Source organism: Mycetomoellerius zeteki, unplaced genomic scaffold (assembly GCF_001594055.1).
Source record: "Mycetomoellerius zeteki isolate Tzet28-1 unplaced genomic scaffold, Tzet1.0 scaffold197, whole genome shotgun sequence".
NCBI lineage: Eukaryota > Metazoa > Arthropoda > Insecta > Hymenoptera > Formicidae > Mycetomoellerius > Mycetomoellerius zeteki.
Genome location: NW_017256926.1, coordinates 614,059 through 635,620, shown reverse-complemented (window position 1 = coordinate 635,620; position 21,562 = coordinate 614,059). Strand labels below are relative to the sequence as shown.

General features: G+C 31.9%; 1 protein-coding gene across 6 annotated transcripts in view; it reads right to left on the bottom strand.

Annotated features, from left to right (window-relative positions):
• Nucleotides 1-21,562, bottom strand: part of per (period circadian regulator) — a 32,526-nt gene that overhangs the window by 8,752 nt on the left and 2,212 nt on the right. For 4 of the 6 annotated variants that reach the window (XM_018447015.1, XM_018447017.1, XM_018447012.1 and 1 more), the window contains exons 2-6: nucleotides 13,061-13,144; nucleotides 8,123-8,313; nucleotides 3,411-3,541; nucleotides 2,035-2,236; nucleotides 1,020-1,241 (exon numbers count right to left, since the gene is read on the bottom strand). In XM_018447015.1, coding sequence (XP_018302517.1) covers nucleotides 1,020-1,241; nucleotides 2,035-2,236; nucleotides 3,411-3,541; nucleotides 8,123-8,313; nucleotides 13,061-13,144 — 830 coding nt within the window. The remainder of the gene's footprint in view (nucleotides 1-1,019; nucleotides 1,242-2,034; nucleotides 2,237-3,410; nucleotides 3,542-8,122; nucleotides 8,314-13,060; nucleotides 13,145-21,562) is intronic. The other 2 variants (XM_018447016.1, XM_018447013.1) reach the window with 1 other exon arrangement.

Here is a 21,562-nt window from a genome sequence, read left to right as displayed (position 1 = left end):
AATTATAAAAATATGTTGTTTTAAATAACTATATGATCATAAATAATATAGTTTCATGTGTACAGTTTTAGTATTCATTTTTATGTAAAAAATCCAATATTAATATATTTTCAGTTTTGAATTATTTGCATGATTGATATTCAAATCCTTTTGAACAACATAAAATCCGTTGTCAATAAAAATTAATAACGATCAGCTTGTGCAGGAAGTGCGCGTTGCGATCAGAGATGGAGGCTATCCATGCGCTGACAAAAGCGAAGCGAGCGAACCCCTTGTGAAAGTTGACGAGTGCTGTGTGACAATGTGAGATACGAGCGTTCGTAACAGTGGTCTCCAAACTGAACGAAAAAACGGGGAATCAATCGGAAAAATGGCGAGGTAATGGCACAGCGACAAATACGGCAAAGATGCGAATGGTGTATCAACGTATATATCATCACGAGCCGCCGCGCGGGCGGCTTTGAAAAATTGGAAGTAAGTTACCTTCGTTTCAGACGTTTTCCATGGAAACCACCGACTCACTGAGTATCGTCAACGAGGTCGGACCAACGATAAGGCTCGATCATCGCGGAGCGATTAAGTGTGCTTGTGTCGCATGTAACGAAGATAGGATGTATCTTGAGAATATATAAGCAGTTGAGCGAGATTAGTGAATGGCATTATCGCGTTTGAAATACCGCTGCGACTTTTCCGCATATTCCGGATACATCCTGTAAAACCGAGTCACTTCGACGAAGTTACTCGTTCACAGCACGCATTTGTCTGGGATATATTCCAAGCGATTTGTTATATTTGCAAGCGAGGATTTAGTAGGATGAATATTGCCGGAAATTTTCCTCGAAGTAACTCGACTTCGAATTGACGGTGGTCCGCAGAATCTTTTTCGGATCACCACTATTTCGACGCGATCCGCTAAATCGCAAGTTGGCCGCTAACTTTTGCGACAAACAAGCTGACTGTTTGTAATTATCGAGTCCTCTCGCCGGTCAGACCTCGTTGGAGACCTTGGACCATGCTACCTTTGTATGCGGAATGGACGGGTTGAGCGGTAACTACGAGGAACATAGCTCGGTTGCTGGGCTGTTGCTCGGCCGTTTGGTCCCGGAAGTCTCGGAACGACAAAGTTAGGTGGAAAGGCAAGTACAGGTTCGATCGGGCGTCTGCTCGATATCCATTCGGCATGGTGCATCTGGTGAACCTCCGCAAACCGCAGAACAAGCTCGCCCTTCTGCCATTGATTCCTAAAAATGGAACGGTGTTCTGGTTGGCGCCACTCAGAAGTTGGATAATGATGAAATAATTAATTCCCGAAAATCGAGAATGAAAGTTTATAATTCAGCTACTCTAAATGTATAATTACACAACAATGATAACCATAGAAAAAATTATAATGTACGGTAATAATAATATTTGGAGTAAAAATACATGACGAAATTTTAACTATAAGAATGTCTGCTGAGTAAGTGATAACTTTTGACAAAGAAATCCACACTAATTATATTTGGAAAATTGGGTCCTGTTAAAGTGAGTTAGTTTTCATATAGAAATACAGCAAATAAAAGATGTCATAGACAAAGTTCAATACTAGATAATTTTTTAGCTATAGTGTATCAAAGATGCTCTATGAACAAGTTTTACACTTTTGATACATCGTAGCTCAAAAGGTACTCATCATTGAGCCCGGTATCTATAACATCTATTGTTCACCACATTATTCACCGCGGAACTAATTTTTCATATAATTTAATTTTTGAATGTCTTCCGTATGGCATACCTGACTTTTCTTTTTTCAATACTTTTTCAATGTCGTTTTCATTGCTTATAAAAGTGAACATATTGTAAGAGCAGTTTTTTTAAACGCTATGCATTAAGGAATATAATGGTATCAAGTAAATATATGTATTAATAGAAAGAAAAAAAAATCAAATTGAGTTGGATACGCCATATCTAAGTGTGTTGTTCCCGTAACGTAGTCCTTTCTTCTCAGTTTATTAAATATATAATTGTGTACAAATTATGTATAAATGTATGTACCTTTAGATTGTTCTTCTTCCGGCGGCGACGCGATGCCACTGGTGATCTGATCGGCCAAAGTGTTCTTATCCTTTGGATGCACATAATCGATGAAAGATTTGCCAATCCAGGCGTCCTTGAGATAGCCGAGTGCGGTGCATATCGACGGAGTTGTATACAGCACGAGACCGTCGTGCATTGAAATCACCGCGCAAAATCCATCCTACAGAATGTTTGGTAGATTAGGAAGTTAGTCGACATAATACGCTGACATTAATGGTCTTAACGTGAATGATAACGTGATACTAGATTTTTCTTTTGTCCTCCGCGTAATAAAAAAAAGGACAAGTGTTAAAATAAAATGTAATGATAAAATATTGATAACGCTAAAAAATAACAAAAGATTTACGAACTTTAGATTACTAAAAATTATGGGAATTTAAGAAACGAAACTTATAATTTGTTACGTTATCACCAGCAAGTTAAGTTCGGTACTTCTCGCACCGAATTCAATTGCCAGTACTTTCATCGCATTCGAGTATATAAAGGATGATTTAGTCGTAGGAGGAATATCAGTAGAGGAAGAGATACTGACGATATTCATAGATGTTACGTTACTTTCTTCTCGTACTTTACATCGGCGACATGCAAAAATTTCTCTGCAATTTTTTTTACGTTCCTTCGAAAACCCGGTGAGTCCTGTATGAGAATATGCACGGAAAACAGGCTGACAAATAGATCTATTCATTTTAGTTAGCACTTCGATGACTTATTTTCTCTTTCTAAAGATCGCTTTCTAAAGATCGATTTTGCGGAAAGTGCGAAAAAGCGTAACCGAACTGAACAGAAAAGATCGCTGCAACACAGACGATTGTCTAATAACTTCTAATTCACGATTATATCAACGCAGATAAGCAAAGTTAACAATAACTCGAGCAGAACAAAAAGTCATGATGACATCAAAATAGCGTTAAAATGGCTCCAAAATGATTATTAAAAATTACTTTTTAATTAGTTATGATTCATTTTAACGTTATTGTGACTTATTGTTCTGCTTCGACAAGTGGCTTACATGTAACCAAGTAATTAATATCGTACCAATACTTCTGATGTATATTAATGTTTGCAGTCATTTGCTCAGAATAGTAACGGTACTTATAAAAGTAACGGTTTAATTATGGAAGCGGAATGGAATTACGGAAGCGGTTTAATAATGGAAGTAGCGGGTCACGAGAACTCATCCGTCGAATCCCGAGCTTGCTTTTACGATCGCACGGTGCGATTCTTGAGAATCTCTGTCTTTTTCTTTCTTGTTACGTCCTTATGATATGTGCGTGTACATGTATGTGTGTTTTCTTTTGTATCTCCCTCTACTACATTTATCGACGTATACTAACATTGGCCTGAGACGTGGAATCGTCCAGGAGGATCATCCGTGAAGCAAGTCCTGCTTCCGAATCTGCGACGGTGTCGCCGTTGTGCTCGCCGGGATCAGTTGCGTCCACCAATTCTACGGTGGTTACTTCTTCTTGAATTAAAGCAGTAAAAGAAATTCTCGTTATTATAAGCATTGCCATTCGGGTCATCTACCTGAATCGCCATAAGGATGACGGTGGTGGAAGAGGATGAGGAACAGTCGAGCCCAAGTGACATAGCGACGCATTTTTGGATTTATATGTATATATAACGATTTTAAAATTGTTATAAAATTGTAATAATTGTTATAAAATTATTATTGTCAATCCTGGTGAAAATTTTTCTTATAATTTTTATACGAATTGGAATATTTTATAGAAATACTCAGAAATATTTGGAAAATTTACATCTTCTCTCATAATTTTTCATACAAATGAATTCTGAAATATTTTGAGATTTCTCATCCCATAATTTTTAAGAAATATTTTTAATTTTTTAGATTTTATAACATTTCATCAGAAATTATACTTACAAGAAATCTTAGAAATCTTATGATATTTCGTAATTAACATATAGGAAAATTTTAAGAAAAGATGTAGATTTTCTGAGAAGTGTTCCAATTAGTATAAAAAAATGTGAGAAAGTTATAAAATTATATAGAAATTCTGAAAAATTATATGAAAAATTTTCGCCAGGGAAATCCTTTGAAATGTATTATGTAAAAATTAGTTTATTTCAAATCACAATCAAGTAGATTCTCTGTATATTGTAAGGAACTTGACTTTACATGATTGAAATTAATTTGTTAGTATTTTGAATTGCCCATTAGGAGTTTTCTCTCATTGAAATAAGCTAAACCATTACCCTGCGATTTTTTAGTATCTTTGATAATAACAGAAAATATAACAAATATTACAAAATTTTTTTTTAAATAAAAGATAAAATAAAATGCAATGGTGGCTTTAATAATTTAATAACTTAAAAGAATTCTTCTTTAAGAATAAATTCTTTAAGAATTTAATAACTTATAGAATTCCTGTATCATAAACGTAAATGAGTTGCATATCAAAATCACGTTAGCATGACTTCAGCCACATGAACAAAAATAGGAAGGGTGTAGGAAAAGGCTCAGTGTTCCCTTAGTCCAAAATGAAGTGACCACGTCGAGGTTCGTATTTTATATAAAATCATATCGGCGAGCGGTTGTCAGAGATACGCCTGACAGAAAGTTCAATGCTATTACTCGGTGATATGCTACCTCCGGCTAAATTGTTACTTCCAGGTGAAAGGCATTCACTGCTGTTTCTTCGCAAGCGCATGAGACGTGCGATGACATCTAAATAAGTGAAAGCGAATCTAATCTACGATATATTGGCGATAACATTAATGCTTTTATCGATTAAATTCATTTTTTGGTAAGAAAAAAATATATTTATGATTTTATAAAAGATCTTTGAACAAATGATGGAAATCAGGCTCTAATGAAAAATAAATCAATAAAGTGTAATGCTTATAATAACCAATACAAAATATTCAAGTCTACATTAATTTCGTTTTATTCATTTTAGATTCATAAACATTTCGACCCTCAGTTGGAGTCTTCCTCAATATACAAATTATATTTTACAAAAGATTGACTAAGAATAATTTTAAATTTGTGTGACTAGTTTATTATGCGATTGGTTTAATGTATTAGGGTTAAAATTAGGCATTACACTTCGTTAATTTAATGGATCTTTATTTGAAACAATTGAATTATTATTATTACGTAACTTCTTTACTTTCGGGATTAATATTCTTTTTATACGTATTATATGCAATACGATACATATTCTCCGCTGTTACCCGCTGAAAAGCGAGACGGCGAAGGACAATTTTTAAGAGCACTATATTTAATTCCACGCTAGTGAAAGGGTTAAATAAACGGCGACGTAAACGCTTACGTAAATATAGGGAATAAGCGCGAACACAGGACGAAACTGATTTCGTAACATACCTGCTGCATCTCAAATTAACGCGTGCCCGAGGGTTGGTATTACTCGCTAAAAATACGGTCGGTACTTTGTAGTAATAGTTAACGGTGAGGTAACAGGAAGAGTGATTATTGCTTCACAATTGCATAGAAATGTAAATAGAGCAACCTAATGACGTGATTCACGAACGAAAAAAAAATAGAATGGGTCCTAGATCAAATCTCTATTAAAATTCCACGGTTACCGATACATTCTGAATAAGAATTAGAAAAAACTACGTCGTAGGGGAGAAGTTACGCGCTCTAAACGTAATTAAATATATCCTCCCGCGGCTTCACTGCTCGCTTATTGATTTATCAGTTTCACAATAGTTTATATAACGCGCAATATAAAATCTACGTTGTTGGGAGGACAATCGTGTGCGATATTATACCTACATGAAATTTTCAAAAACTGAAAAAATATTCTTTTTCAAAAAAATCTGTTAAATATTTTCATAAAATTAATTTCCTGATTATATAATTTTCTGATTGTTTAATTTTATTTCCTAATGTAATTTAGCTTTACTTCGTAGTGCTTATTTAACAAATTTTGCGTTTTATACTGCGTAACTTTGAATATTTAAATAATATAAAAATAAAAGGATGAGATACCGAAGAAGTAGACGAAAAGAATTATTGAAATGTAAATAAAGCAACAGGTGAAGCTTGGCGAATCGTAAATTTGTTAGTGCCGAAGGATCAATAACTTCGGTGGACTATTATCGTGGGTGTCACGTTGGATGGAAATTTTACACCCCACTCGAATAAACTTCGCCACGTCTGTCACAATTTCCTCCAAATAACGATGGCGAAGGAAAGAATCGAAGAGTTTCTCTCGATGCGCGATTATGATATTTATGTATCGCATGCGCCTGCGAAATATTTAACGTGACATTAATGTGTGAGACATACCTCTTTTATTCAAGGACTTTTAGTTATCAGCAGCGTCTAACACTGGAATCGTCGATGATACCATTTTAACTTCGCTAATCATTTCAATTCCTTTTTTTTTTTTTACGTTAGAAAGAACATTTTTTTAAATATCTAGAAATTTAAACAGATGAAACTTAGTAGTTCTGAAAATAATTTTGTTAGATTATTAAAATAATTATTTAGGAATTTCAAGTATAATAATAAGCAATGTTGCAAACATTCTAACAACCAGCTTGAGCATTCTACATATTTTAATGATCCACCAAAATTACTGTCAGATCTAATTAAATTTGTAGATATTTTAGCAACCGTCTTCTGTCCAGTATAATAAAATATTGAAAATATGTAAATATAATATAAATAATTCCACAATGATACAAATAATATCAAAATAATTCTTCAACCGAAAGTAAAGATAGAGAATTACCAAATTAATATCATCGGCAGTTTCAGTGAAATACAATTGGCAGTTCTAATGTTGAACATTCAATCTCGAAGAATCTTTCATGAAACTTTTAGCTATCTTCCTCGCTCTTCCAATTGAAAGAAATCTTATTTGCCCCCTGTGGCAGATCGTTTACCGTTGTTTTACATCGATGTTCTAAAGTCGCGTTCTTTATTCGTTTATAGCTAGCTTGAATTTTTAATTATCTTTAGACTAGTGTCTTCCTGAGTATCAAAGTAATTGGCTATCCGACAAAATAAATTATTTTGAAAGATATATACTAGCTGGAATAAGGGATAATCGTGAAGAGAAGTTTCGTATCGAAGCCTTAGGTAGGAAATAGCAAGGCGAAACCTGAAGGTCGAGAAGAGTGCACGAAGAAATTAGTTTATGAGAAACAAACAGAAGAACGATAAGCTCTTAAGGATATATCGGTATCTTTTAAGGAAGTATTAGATATATTTTGAAAACATTCAAAAAATTATGAAAACATTACAGATTGTTTTATATTGTATTCGAAAATAATAGAAAAAAAATTAGCGACGATTTTCTACATGAATAAAAAATTATTTCAATAAGAAGTACATACATATATTTTTTAATATTAAGAAATAATAGAAAATCTGAATTTTTGATTTAAATTATTTTAAATATATATTCGAGATGATTTTTTGTGTAATATAAAGTTTCATTGCGATGCAAAGATTAATTGTTCTATAGATAAACACCATTATTTTATTTATTTATTTATTTATTTACTGAATAACTAAACAGACAATCACAACAGAACTTTGTATAAATTATTTTGAATACTTAAAATACAAAAAATTAAGATCTTTCTTAACGTTGTAAAAAAATAGTTCAATTTTTAATAATAATTTAAATAGACTAAGTAAATTATAAAAATGTGTTATTAAATAAAAATATAATTTTATTTATACAACTTTCATATATAGGTATATAGTTTATTTGAAGTATAAATAATTAAACACATTTCCAAATTATTTAATTTACTTTACAGAGACTGTAGAACCAATACATCCCTAAAGTAAAGTCAATTGTCTCTCATTTTTTCTGCGAACCAATAAAAGCCTAAAAAATTATAAAATGTTTACGATATTTACGTTTCTGCCTTGGCATGTTTATTGGTGAAAATCGAAATTTCTCTCAGATTTATCTTTCAGATTTATTCTGATTCATAGACATTTACATAGATTTCCCCGCGGAAATCAAGTGAATCGCAATAAGAAGAGCCATAGATAATTTACGTGCATTCCCGATTTTTATGGATAATGACCAACCTGATTTCTTGTCAAGTATGACGTTCGCCGGCGCGACGGTATTATACGCCGCGACTTCCGGCAACGCGTTTACCACCGTCTTCGAGCCGGCTTCCGCTTCGGTGGCGTTAAGCGCAGCCACCACTTTCAATTTCTTCTTCTTGTGCTCCTTGTCCTTTCTCTTGCTGATCGGCTGCGGTAGTGCCTCATTGCTATACATGTAATACACGTAAAATCGTGAAACATCGCGTAATCCTTTTCAACGCTAAACTTTTAAGTCTAAAAATTAATACCTCTGTCAAGCTAACAGGACGAAATGAGCAAAATCGAAAAAGACCTATTAAACTATTTAATGCTCATTTTGTGCTAATTTATGCTACAAAACATAATTTTGTATGCTATTTAGAAAAAAAATCTTGTAGTTTTGCTAACTTAATATGAAGCTAGCAGGACGACAAGGAAAAATAAAAAAGTAAAAGCAATTAAACAATTAGTACTGATTTTTAGATAATTAGTACTGATTAGCACTAATTTATACCACACAAAATAAATTAATAGTTTAAACTTAATTAATATAATCTTAAAATTTAACTTTAAATAATATAACTCTTTCCATTCATAATATATTAATCTTAATTACGAATTTTTTTTCCATTCAGATTTCTGATCAATTTGTCGATTGCCATCTATTATAACTGGATTGTTTTCATGGGAATTTTTCAAAACGCCCGTTTACATTGAATTTAAAATAAATTTGATGTAAAAAAATATATATAAATATAAATTTAGTTAAAATAAAACGATTTCTTATTAAACTAGCAATTTCGCATTTTTTTATTGGAATCCTTGCAATGGTAAAATTTTCACATATAGATCAATCACGCAATGCAAGTCGATAATATCCGCGTGTCACGCCATGTGACGAGCGAGTGTCAACGTGGGAATGGTGTTGATAAGCTGGAATCGTAATAAACGCGGTTCTCGCGACTCACGCGGATCTAAATATAAACGCCAGGGAAAATATTCCGTTGAAAGAGCGTGCAAACGTGTGGTGATTCTAAAATTCTTCGAAAATATTCTCAACATGATCTGACGTTATTCCCGTGTTGCAATCGTAACATCCGAGATAATATCATCACGTTAATGAGCAATAATAAATTAAAAATTATCGCAATAAATTAATCAGTCCATATTTAAACGCGTATAATATTTAATATTATGTATATAATATTAAATATTAAAACATAATAGAATATTTTAAACAATGATATTGTAATATAAATGTGATTATATTACATTAATCAATTATATTATTAATATTCTCGCATGAAACATATATTTTATAAAATTGAACTGATGTTATTTTAAATTTTATTTACTACAACTTTGCAGTCTCGAACTGCAATTGTAATCTACCAATACATAGACTAATGCATAGACGACTTTCTCCCGGAAAACTCTCAAGAGAGTCCTGATATAACAAATGTAAAACGTGACAATCACGCGTTATACAAGTAAGAGAAAGTTTAACATTTGCCTAACCATCGATCGCTCTGGAATCATTACCGGAAGTCTTCCTGGTCGCACGTTTTATATACTTTTTTGCACGTAAATAGCAAAAGATTACATCACTAGAAACGATTTCGATCAAACTTCGATTAACTTAATCAATTATTTCAACAGGCAGAATTGCTTACAGCAAAATTTCTATCTATACAATTCGTTGTCTCTAATCTAATTTTTCTCTCTGCATGTGTTAAATAATAAAAATATCAATTTTATCCACTTGAACGAAATAGTTATAAGTTAATCATCGATTAATGGGAGTTTAGTCAAAGTTGTTTCAAGCTAATTATGTAAGTGAATTAAGTAATCATTATGTAAGCGAACAAATTAAATAAAACGCGCGCGCGCGCGGTGATGAGTAACTTATTTAAAATTAATTAAGCATAGACAAGAATATTTGCATAATTGTTCTCCTGGAAACTCTAACCAACGATATAAATAAGTAAGTTAAAAAATAATCCCTCGAGAGATTATACCCTCGTTCGTAACAATTCCCGGTCTTATCTTATCGTTCGGTGATTACCAAACCACCTCGTTTTAAACAATGCGAAACACGAGTAACCGAGTACAATAGGCATCCTTTGGACTCGAGAAACGAATTATTTTGATCTGATATAACATTTCGATATTATATCGAGCGTTATTTAACAAATGATTACGATTGCTCAATAAACGTAATCGACGGAGGTGTAATTGTATCGAATTTAATTATGTTATCTATTCTATTTATTTCAAGCATTATGTGAATGTATGTAATAATATATTAACATATTTTGTTATGTAATATAAAATTTCACATACAATGAGATAAATTTTTTTAATTTTAATAAATATTTATTTGAATAATGCCAATTAAAAATTTATTTACAGTAAATAAATATTTGTTCAATAAAAAGAAATGATAGTTAAATTAATGATTCTTGTATCAAATAAATATATCTTTATATTTAGTAAATATTTAGTTAGCGCTATTTAAACAAATGATTTATTAAGTATATTTTTTCAGTATATTATAAATACACAAACATATATATATTATAATCTAAATATTTTATATTGAATATACATTATTCATATAATTTTATTTCATTTAGTTCTTTAGAAAAAATGTAATAACATGCTAATATATTTTTTACAAACTTCAGGCTAGCATTACGTCAATCTTAAGTAGGTTAATTTTAGGAGCCATTAAGTTAATGATAACTATAGATCGCATTAGCTAGCAATTTAAAAAAGTGTCGCTATAAATACTAGCTATAAATGATACTAGCTCTTCATATATATATATATATATATATATTCACAAGCCATTTAAAAATAAAACGCGCAACGTGAGATAATTACGCGTGACTGCAACGTGCTTTAAATGAACACGATTGATTGCATAGGTTTTCCTCCGACGACTATAGTTTTCTATTGAAGTTTTCATTAATAATAACGTATGATACGATTACTCTAAAACATTTTAATTATACCATATTCGGCGTTAATCTTTTCATGACGGAATATTTTCATGGAGATTTTTAATTTAAAAAAATATAGGCTATTATAATTAAATCTAAATCTCTTCCTTGAAATTGTGTTTCGCGAAATTCCATTATAGATATCATTCGCCGAGCGAAATTACGTAACGTTATAACAGTTATACGTTCTTCGTGAAAATTTTTCTGGAATTTAATCATCCGATCGACCGTGAGTTTCGGGATCGATATTTACTTATTATAACATTTATAACCGCGCCTCATCTCTCTTTATTATCTATTACGCAACAATACGCGCGGGGAGTGACTGATGAATACCTAGACGGCACGTGGCGTAACACGTGCGTCGCTGTTTACGAGTGTCACTGCTGCGTTGATCTCGTTCTCTGTTTTAACTTTAACAGTTTTATTTTATTTACATATATATAATGCAGTTACGTGATGACGATGAAAGAATGATACGTGATTGCTAGTCATCTTCGCCGAGAGAGTTGACGATAGAGAACCCTGGCGAAGAAATAATTGTTTCTTCCATTCGACTTTCATTATTAAATTCATAATGTCAAATTATGCCTAATTTGAATTATTTTTTATCATTTTCGCTATTAATCAATCGCCACTGCTTCTACTCAATATATCGTTAATTTAACCAAAACAACGGAGTTGAACAATTTACCAAGGAAGTATATTTATGTATATAACTTAAATTTAATTTATCATTTATTAATTATAGTGCATACGTTAATAAGAATGTCATTTACTTTGAAACTGACCACAGAAATGGATTGACATTTACATTTTTTATTTATACTTTAACATAAATAATAGAAATTAAAAATAACAAAATGTTATTTAATTTAAGAGTCTGAGTTACCATTGCTCCTATTTAACAACGTATGTTCCAATTTTTATTTTCAAAATATTCGCAGTTATTTAATTGTGTGCCTCCGAGTCATTCTTCTTTAAACAAAATCAACGCGAGAATCAGACTCGTTTTCTATGAGCAGAACGCTCGCAACGAAAGCTCTTCTTATAGCAAAAGTTATATGAAAAAATTACATACTAAATGAGAATATCAGTAATTCTATTCGAAGGATACATCTCGCTTTATGATTTTAATTAAACAGGTTTAATTTTCAGAGTACGTAAGCAAAATAACAAGTTACGATAATATCAAAATGATGTTAAAATCAATCATATATGATTGAAAAGCATCTTTTAGTAATCATTTTGGAGTCATTTGACATTATTTTGATGTCAGAATGACTTGGTATTTTGCTTGCTGTCTCTATAAATGATTATATAATTATTTCGCTTTTGATAACAATAGTTTCATCATAAAATATATCTCGGTTCTAGAAAGCTACAAGGTTTTTTGTAAGATTATTTATTAATTCAAAATGAGGTTCTTTACACGTAGACCTTTCCTAGGTTTTCAAGATTGCTGCCAATATCGAGAATACGATCAATCATTCTTCACGCCTTTTCGTGGATATTTCTCAGACTTAGTTCACAGAAATCTCACAATGGTAATATATTTTTGCGAATCATTAGCTGCGCGAAATACATTCAGCTATTTGCAATCGAGGTCGATCAAACTGCCAAGGGATTGTTATTCAAACCCGCTCGTGCGACGGTGTCCTAAATAGCCCCACGTTATTAAACGATTCTGTGTCACGTTTGCACGCTCCATTCATTCAATCCGGGCATTATATAAAATTAATGGCAGATTAATTCCAATTAATCTCAACCCGACATTTAAATTCATGTTGCAACCATTTGTATTTTATCATTTGTATCCTTCTCCGATTTCAATAGTAATCTTAACAAAAACCTGCACAGTTTGTCTTACAGAGACATAAAAGGATTCATAAATTCGAAGTCGATATTTTATGAACAATAATCGAGTTACCTGGATGCGAAGGTCGAAGGACGTCTACCACAGTAACCGCTGCTCTCGGAGCGATTGCTGTTCCTTGAGATCGAGCTTCCGCTACTGCAACAGATAACGAGACGATGAGAATTTAATTTATTCTTAAAAACGACATTCGAAGAGGTAGATTTCATTGAATCAAATGATATTTACATTTTTCATTGAATCAAATAATATTTTATTACTGCAAGCTGACTTGCATTACCACTTTTTCTCTCAATGTATAATTACAAACACTTTTGTTCAATTTGCAGATCATTCTATTACATCGTTCCGGTTTATGCTCAAACTGGTTGCTAAAGTGTTAAAGCTTCTGGAGATATTGCTCATTATGCTTAAAAGAGTGTATGCTCATCAATTGCACACGAACCAATTGTGCACAAATCAATCACAATGCTAGAAAACAAAAAATAAAAATTTCCTATGCAAAAGTCACTATGATTGGCAGTGGATAATCACTATAGTGTGCAAGTGAACCTCTCCCTGCTTGAAATTCTTACGTAATTATTTTGGTGATACAACAAACAAAATTATTTTTAGATCTAACTAAATTTTTAAATACTTCAGCAAAACTGTCCTTTCCGTATACAATTCATTTTTCTTCCTTTCTTCTCCATAAAGAAAAAGAAGATGAACCGTGCAAGAAGTTCAAAATAAAAAGAACAAGCCTATTGCTAATTAATTCCAAGCGGAAATTCGCAATAATAATGAGAAATAAGCATGAATGCAAATGTCAGTTAAACGGAGAAGATTGTAAATGCTAGAAGTCCAGGAAAGAAAGGAAATATGCTGGTTTCATGCTCTCTCCACGTGCAAGGTGTTGATTATGCGACAGTCTCATGATGATGAAGCGAGATAGTGAATTTCGCGACATAACGATAATAAGAACTGTGCTAAATGCGAACCGTAATACGAAAGAATGCAAATTCTTGCATTTTTGCTCTAAAAATTGAGATTGAGATTAAGATTGAATTTGATCAATCAAAGCAAAATTCATTAAATTTGATAATGGTTTCCTTTCTTTTCATTAATTAATTGATTAAATTCAATCTTAGTCTCTGTATAGTTTAATACGGGCATTATGATAATCGAATTTTGCGATCAGTGGGTAAGAATTCTAGTTGAGATTCCTTCCATTGCGCTCGATCGCGGTAACGTGCACATGCAACGTGCAAAATGATTGTAAAATCGCGGCACAGTAATCTCGCAATGGCCTCGGCCGCTCGGGAAAGTGGCCTAGTTTATATTAATCGCTTAATCGACACAAACTATGAACGACGTCAGCATTCCTTAGCCAATAAGTAATTCGCAACGTCCAAAATTAGAGCGATTTTTACAATTTTTTATTTTGCTTAAAATTGGATGTAATTTAATACTTGCATTTTTTGTTGGTATCTAAAAATTTAGGTAGATATATAGATTTGAAAATAATTTTGTTAGATCATCAAAATAATTACGTAGGAAATTCATAATTATTTTGATAATCTAACAAAATTATTTTCAAATTTACATCTAAATTTTCATAGGTAATATTTCAGTAAAATCTTTCGGTGTATGCATGGTATAAATTATATAAATTACAAAGTTAATAATTAGAACAGAACATCTGTAAGAATTATATCACTAAGCCTATTATATAAGAGTGATGAATAAACGAACGAGTTTAGTGCGCATAACTTTGGCTTGTATATTACACAACTCGTTCTTAGAAAGAATGGCATTGTGCTGAAGTATCTAAAAATTTGATTAGATATCATAATCTAAAAATAAAATTTTGTTGGACCATCGAAATAATTAGGTATGTAGAACGTTCAACATTAATTGCTGGAATGTTAAAATATTTTACGGTATTACTTATCAAATTTGAAAATTCTGCATAATTATTTTGAAGATCCGATAAAATTATTTTTAGATCTGCATTTAACTAAATTTTTAGATACTTCAGCAAAACCGTTTTTTTTTTGTGTAAAAAGGCATATTCAGTAATATAAACTAAGTCAGTCACGCAATTCAAATTCGCGATCAACCGGTTGCAGATAAAGGCAGGAAAAAAGGCCCTCGATCACATGTTCGGCAAACGTGACATTCGGTCCTTACATGCAGCCTCTCTCTCTCTCTCTCTCTCTCTCTCTCTCTCTATTTTACTCTTTATGGTGTTTCTCTCTCAGACCTTTCACTGTCCCCATTATTCGCCGGCCGTCACCGATCGACCGACCGGTCGCATTTGTTCGGAAAAATTATTGCATAAGAAGGCACCGCTTCACGTTCGCGGCCCCGTGACTACTGCGAGAACGAAGACCACCACAACGAAGCCTATCGATTCCTATCCTTCGCCGATTATACTTGAGATTTATCCAGGACAAGAGGTAGACTTAGGCGAGAAAATAGAATGGTAACTTGCCCTCTCATTCTCAGACTGCGTGCATGGCGTTATGCTAAAACGAGTTAATCGTGTGTAAGTTATTGAAATGAATTAAACACTTTCACATACATAGATGGAGTTTTTCTTATTTTTGTCGAGATTCCAGATATATGTGATATATATGATAACACCTTTCGTGAATTATGTGAAATTATAATTTACGTTAAAAGAATAATGTATTTAATTATTTGAATAGTATAACTAATATAACATTTTTTAGGGAAAATAAATATTTGATAAATAAAAAATATAATAGTTAAGTCAAATTAATGCCTCTCTTGTATTAAATAATTAATAAATATATGTTTACATTTAGTAACTGGCACTATTCAAATAAATATTTATTAAAATTAAGTATACTTTTCTCTCAATGTACCTAACATCATTCACCAGTTTGTCAGAGTTGGTTATAGTTTTGTTAAAATTTTATTAAAATTTAATATTATTTGTAACTCTATTAAAATTATAAATAATTTCTCTCTTTTCGAGTGCAAATATTCCATTTTCCACGCCCTTCGTATCAATTTCTGCGAAAGCGAATTCCACAGATTCCGTTGCTAATTTTAATAGAATGGTATAACTATAAAAGCGTGTCTATACGAGAATACGCGCCAATTAATAGCGTGAATTTATAAATGGTCTACAAAGGCACAGAAATAGACCTACCGGCGAAATGTCACGTTACAGCATCCCGCGCGTCACAATCGCTGAAGCCGATTTGTTAAATGTTTACGGTGCCCGCACGTGCTGAGGATTTGCGCGTACATGTCGTACGCAACTCGGTGCAGAATCGATTTATGACGTCCGCGGTGTGTCGCGTGATAAAACTGCATAATTATTCCGGATTCGCCCATTATCCGCGACTTCCATCCGATCCATTCGCGGCATCTTCGAATGGTCGCCATCTAAATCTATCCAAAAATAATGTTGATTAAGGGCCCTCAGACATAAAATGACATAAATCATAAATGACATAATTGTTTGTAAGCTGCATAACCACAGCATAAAGCCGCTGAACCAATGAGCATCTTATGTCTAAATCAACATGGCGTCTTTATGTTGGATGCTTATTGGTTCAGCGAACTCATATGCAGTTTATGTAATTTTGTGTGTGATGACCCTTAGACTACACACAAATATCAAGATTCAATTTTGCAGAAGAAAGAAATTTTATGCAAAATAATGACGATCTCACGTTGCAACCTGAAACTTTTTGGGCAAAATTGAAGAACGAAAATGTCTTCTTCTTTTCTTATGAAGCAACAGTGTTCTGAAATTGTAAAGATCAATCTTGATTGTCAAGATTTTTGGACGCGAGTCTCTTCACGTTTTGGGTGTTGCGAATCTGTGGAGTCACTCTCGGCAGAAATTCCTCACGTCTTTCAAAAAATGTTTATTATACTTTAATAATAAAAAAATAGAATATTATCTTTGGTATCATATACATTAATAATTTAACAAATACGATAAAGAAAGCCATGCTCGGTCAAAGTTAAATGTTTCGAATAATACATTCTTTATTAAATCAATTTATTCCAGATATGATCGTGCGCCGATACTTTCGGACATTTTCAACACAATTATTTTTAAACGCTAATAATTCTCCCTAAATAAATTAGAAAGAAAGAAAGAGAGAAAGAAGCCTCAGTATCGAGTTGGCTAAAACACTCTTCCCGGAAAGTTGAGAGGTCCCAGGTTCGAACCCTGGCTGAGGTAATATTTTTCGCAATAAGTTTCTTTCTCTCTTTCTTTTTTCTAATTTGTTTAGGGGGGATTATTAGCGTTTCAGAATGAAAGTATCGGCGCACAATCATATCTGGAATAAATTGATTTAATAAAGAATATATAATGTATTATTCGAAACACATCTAACTTTGACCGATCATGGCTTTCTTTATCGTATTTCATGTATTCATACATACGGTCGTGCCTAAAATTCATTTAATAATTTAATTTAATAAAAAAATTTGTTTTTTAATTATTTATATTAGTTTTCTTCATAGCTTGTTTAAATACAAAGGCACTCTACAGTAATACTGCAAGATTTTAAACTTGTCTTTATTTATTATGAGTGTACATTGAAATTGTAAGTACAATTAAAATAATGCATTTATGTAATATTAACTTAAACAATTAGCTTACATCTATTATATGTTTTACTCTATTATGACTATATGTTAACATGAGTTAATGTAGATAAGCACACGAATTGAGGATACATTAATAGGACCATCGTCCCTTGGAGAAGCAAACTAACAGGAACTAAAACATTTTTTATTTTCATTAAAAATATCATAAAATATTAACATTTTTTAGCTTAAGAAAATATTATAAGAAAAAGAAATATTGAAAACTGATATTGATTTTTCAAGTAGATAAAATTAAGATTACCATAATGAATTCAGTAATGAGCTAACTAGCTCAAAGGCACACTAATAGGGACAGATACTCTATGTATCTCTCGCGAATGAGAGAAAGGACAATTTGAGAATTTCTACGTAATTCGAGGAGACAGGTGCTATCTAATTTGCATCGGTTTCATGATATACCTAGCGTTACGATCACGTGGTCGAGTGCATGATCGCGACTTAGCCGAAGTCTCCTTTTCGTTCGACCTGTTTTCGCGCAGGGTAGTTTCGCAATTTCTCTCTAGTCGTGTTAACCAAAGGACGTGGAAATGCAATCGGCACACACGTATGGACACTCACACGAATAGACTGAGAAACTGGTTAGCCTTAACCGAACCGTGTACGAGTTTCCGTCTCTCTCGCGCGTTGCTCTATTCGTTTGCCTCTCGCCGTCATGCAAGGAAAGCGTGTCAATGCCAAGAATCGCGAGGGATGCTTTAGAAAATGCGCGATTAATAAAACAATTATGATACAAATTTTGATCGATAAAAATTAATTTAATTATATAAGAGAAACCTTTACATTCGATCAAAGCGGATTTTATTGTTAGTGTTTAAATATTCCTGTGTACATTTATATACATATCTGATTCTGCAAACTGCGTACCAACATCTTTATCTTGAAACGCAATTATGAGCAGAACCAAAGTAGTAATGTCACTCATTCAATTGATAAGCAAAAGCTAATAATCTAATTAAATTTATTCTCATTGGTGTTCAAAGAGCGATTAATTAAGTTAGTAATTAAATATATTATATTTTATGTTGTAGGATTTAAGAAAATGTTAATGAAACAATCAGACGTAAAGTGATATATTTTAAAATTTCAAAGGGGATAATTTTTGTTTCTGCAATCATATTTTTATTTCTTTCGTCTGCAATCTGGGTCTTCTTTGTTTAGTTCAACTTTTTTTACTGTTCTAGGCTTTTAAAAAAAAATTCAGGGTTATTTTTCGACATCTCTATATTACATTATCAAGTAGTTTTTTAATTCAAATGTTAAAATCTTTATTGAATAAAAATTAAAATTTGAGCAAAAATGAGGATGAGATTTTGCTTGTGCCAAGAAAGGATGGCTTGTTCCAAACGAAGAATATTATTCATCGTACGCACTTCCATATATTTTTCTCAAAAAATTAATATAATTTGTCAAGTGTCTTGTAGAAAACTAAGATGATGCAAAAATTTATATAAATTTATAATTTTCTTTTCTCTCTCTTTTTGTAGACCTTTCAAATCCAGTTTGATATTTCGCATGATAACACGGAAAAAAAGATTAACTGCCACAGCTAAAATTTAGGTATGGCAGTTAAATTCAGTAGCATTATATGGACACCTAACGTCGTATCTGCGAGGTCTAATTTCCATTAGCTGTGAGGCCTAAATATTATCATTGTAACAGATAAGCATCTTGCTATTATATCGATGTATTGATTATTGCAGCAAACGTTTTCTATGTAACAGACAATTTGGTACAACAAGTACAGTTTCAGCAAACCATATTTAACAGAGACAATTTTCTTTTACACGGACATATCCGATAATTGTGACAACTAACTTCATATTGCTAAATAAATCGATCTGTAACAGACATGCATATTTTGCTATCGCGTCTTTATATTAGCTACAGTAGAAAATCCTTTTTATGTATTAGCAAATTCATAGCTATAATAGCTAATGCAATTTCAGCTAATCAGAATTAGCTGTAAACCAGAAACATTTTTTTTCCGTGAATCAATCTGCGCATTAAAGAAGAACAGATGATTAGGATGACATTATGAATAACATATTTATATAGGATACATAGAAGCCAAATAATATTAGACCGGTAATTCTAATTATATAAGTACGTGGCGATAATCGCCCAAAATACTAAAAGATTAACTAATCGTAATTTACATAAGAGATTAATCTATCAATCCGAGAAAGAGAGAGAGAGAAAGAGAGAGAAGAGTGTCTAGCGTAGAAGGGATATATAAACCCCTATTATGTTCGAAAGGACGTAATTACAAGTCTTTGTTTACGCCTAGCTGCGGGATAAATTATATTTGGTATTGCAGTATATCAGATATATTTAATACGGCTATGTTCGGATCCATTATTCCGAGCAAGGGGGAGGTGAACAAACCGAGCGGATAAAAATAAGAAACAATGAACTTTATTAATAATCTCGCTGCATCATCAAACACATGCTCACATGTGTTCTTTGAATATTATTATGCTCGTAATTGTCACTGCAAGATTTCTTAATTGAAATTTTGCAAATCGAACGCAAGAAATGAAAAGAAAGATAGATCAAAGACGAGTTTAAAAAATTTAGACGCTAGCGAACACTATCGTGTACAAGGATGTAATAGGGATCATCATTCCGTAGGTTGCGTTACTTCTATCGAATAAGCTTACTGACAATTAGTCATATTCAGCCAATTACAATAATGATAATAGTTATATAAGATTAAAAAGTTATTAACAAATTATTAAAAATAATGAAATAAATAAAATAAAAAATAAAATATTGGAAAGAACATAGAAAATTTATTAAAAGAAACCATATCAAAAGTTGAACGAATATACTACAAACTAAATTATTAAAAATTAGGTCTTTTTTATATAAAAGTTGTCAAAACTTTCCTCATTTGAAGGAGAAAAAAGTGGAATCAATCAAAATAGGATTTATCTAGTCAAATGAAGTCAATGGTCAAAAATTCTTGAGGTATATCTATGCATAAATTAAAACACATTAAATTTATAAGAATTGCAATGAAAACAAAGTCAAAAATTACAATTTTTGAAACTATGAATTACATAGATATGATCTGCAGTTAGATATGTCCAAGACAGTGAAAAGGCTTTTTGTCAGAACAAATGCTTATCGATAAATGATGGAAACGAGAACTCAAGAAAATTATTGCTTTGAAAAAAAATAATGTAAATATGTATATAAATGTAATTTCTGTACTATAACTATATGTATATATATATATGTTTGTATATTGTATAGTATATATTTATTATGTATTATAATTAGCAGGGTTGGAAAGTAACTAGTTACTTGTAACTAAGTTACAGTTAGAGTTACTTTTTTTCTGTAACTAACTTAACTTAGTTCCTTTTTTTCCATTTATAACTGTAACTTAACTTAGTTATATTTCTTCCAATAATTAGTAACTAATTTAACAGTTACTTTTATAGTTAATTTACATTTTAAACTTATTTGTCAATTTAACGTGATTGGTTAAAATCTGAATACCGGTCCACTTGATGCTACAAATGCTTCGAAGCATTTGTAGCGCTAAGGGTGCGTTCCATTTTAATATCCGCAACGCTCGCGTGTATCATTTCATTGTTTAATATCTGTAACAAGGATAAAATGATACAAGCGTTGTAAACGTAAGTGAAACACACCCTGTGTTTTGGAACGCAGCCCAGTAGAGAGTATTTTATTATTTCGTCCGTTATTTGAATTATCTTGCATATATTCCCGCGAAATTAAAGGAATTTTTAAATAAAATTGTATTGTAAACGTAAATTTTTTTTCTTTGATAGCCCTAATGATATCGATGTTACTCATATTGTTCTATCATGATAACAGAAAAATAACTGTAATTGTAACGAGTTAATTTTTAGTCTCGGTAACTTGAAACTGTAACTA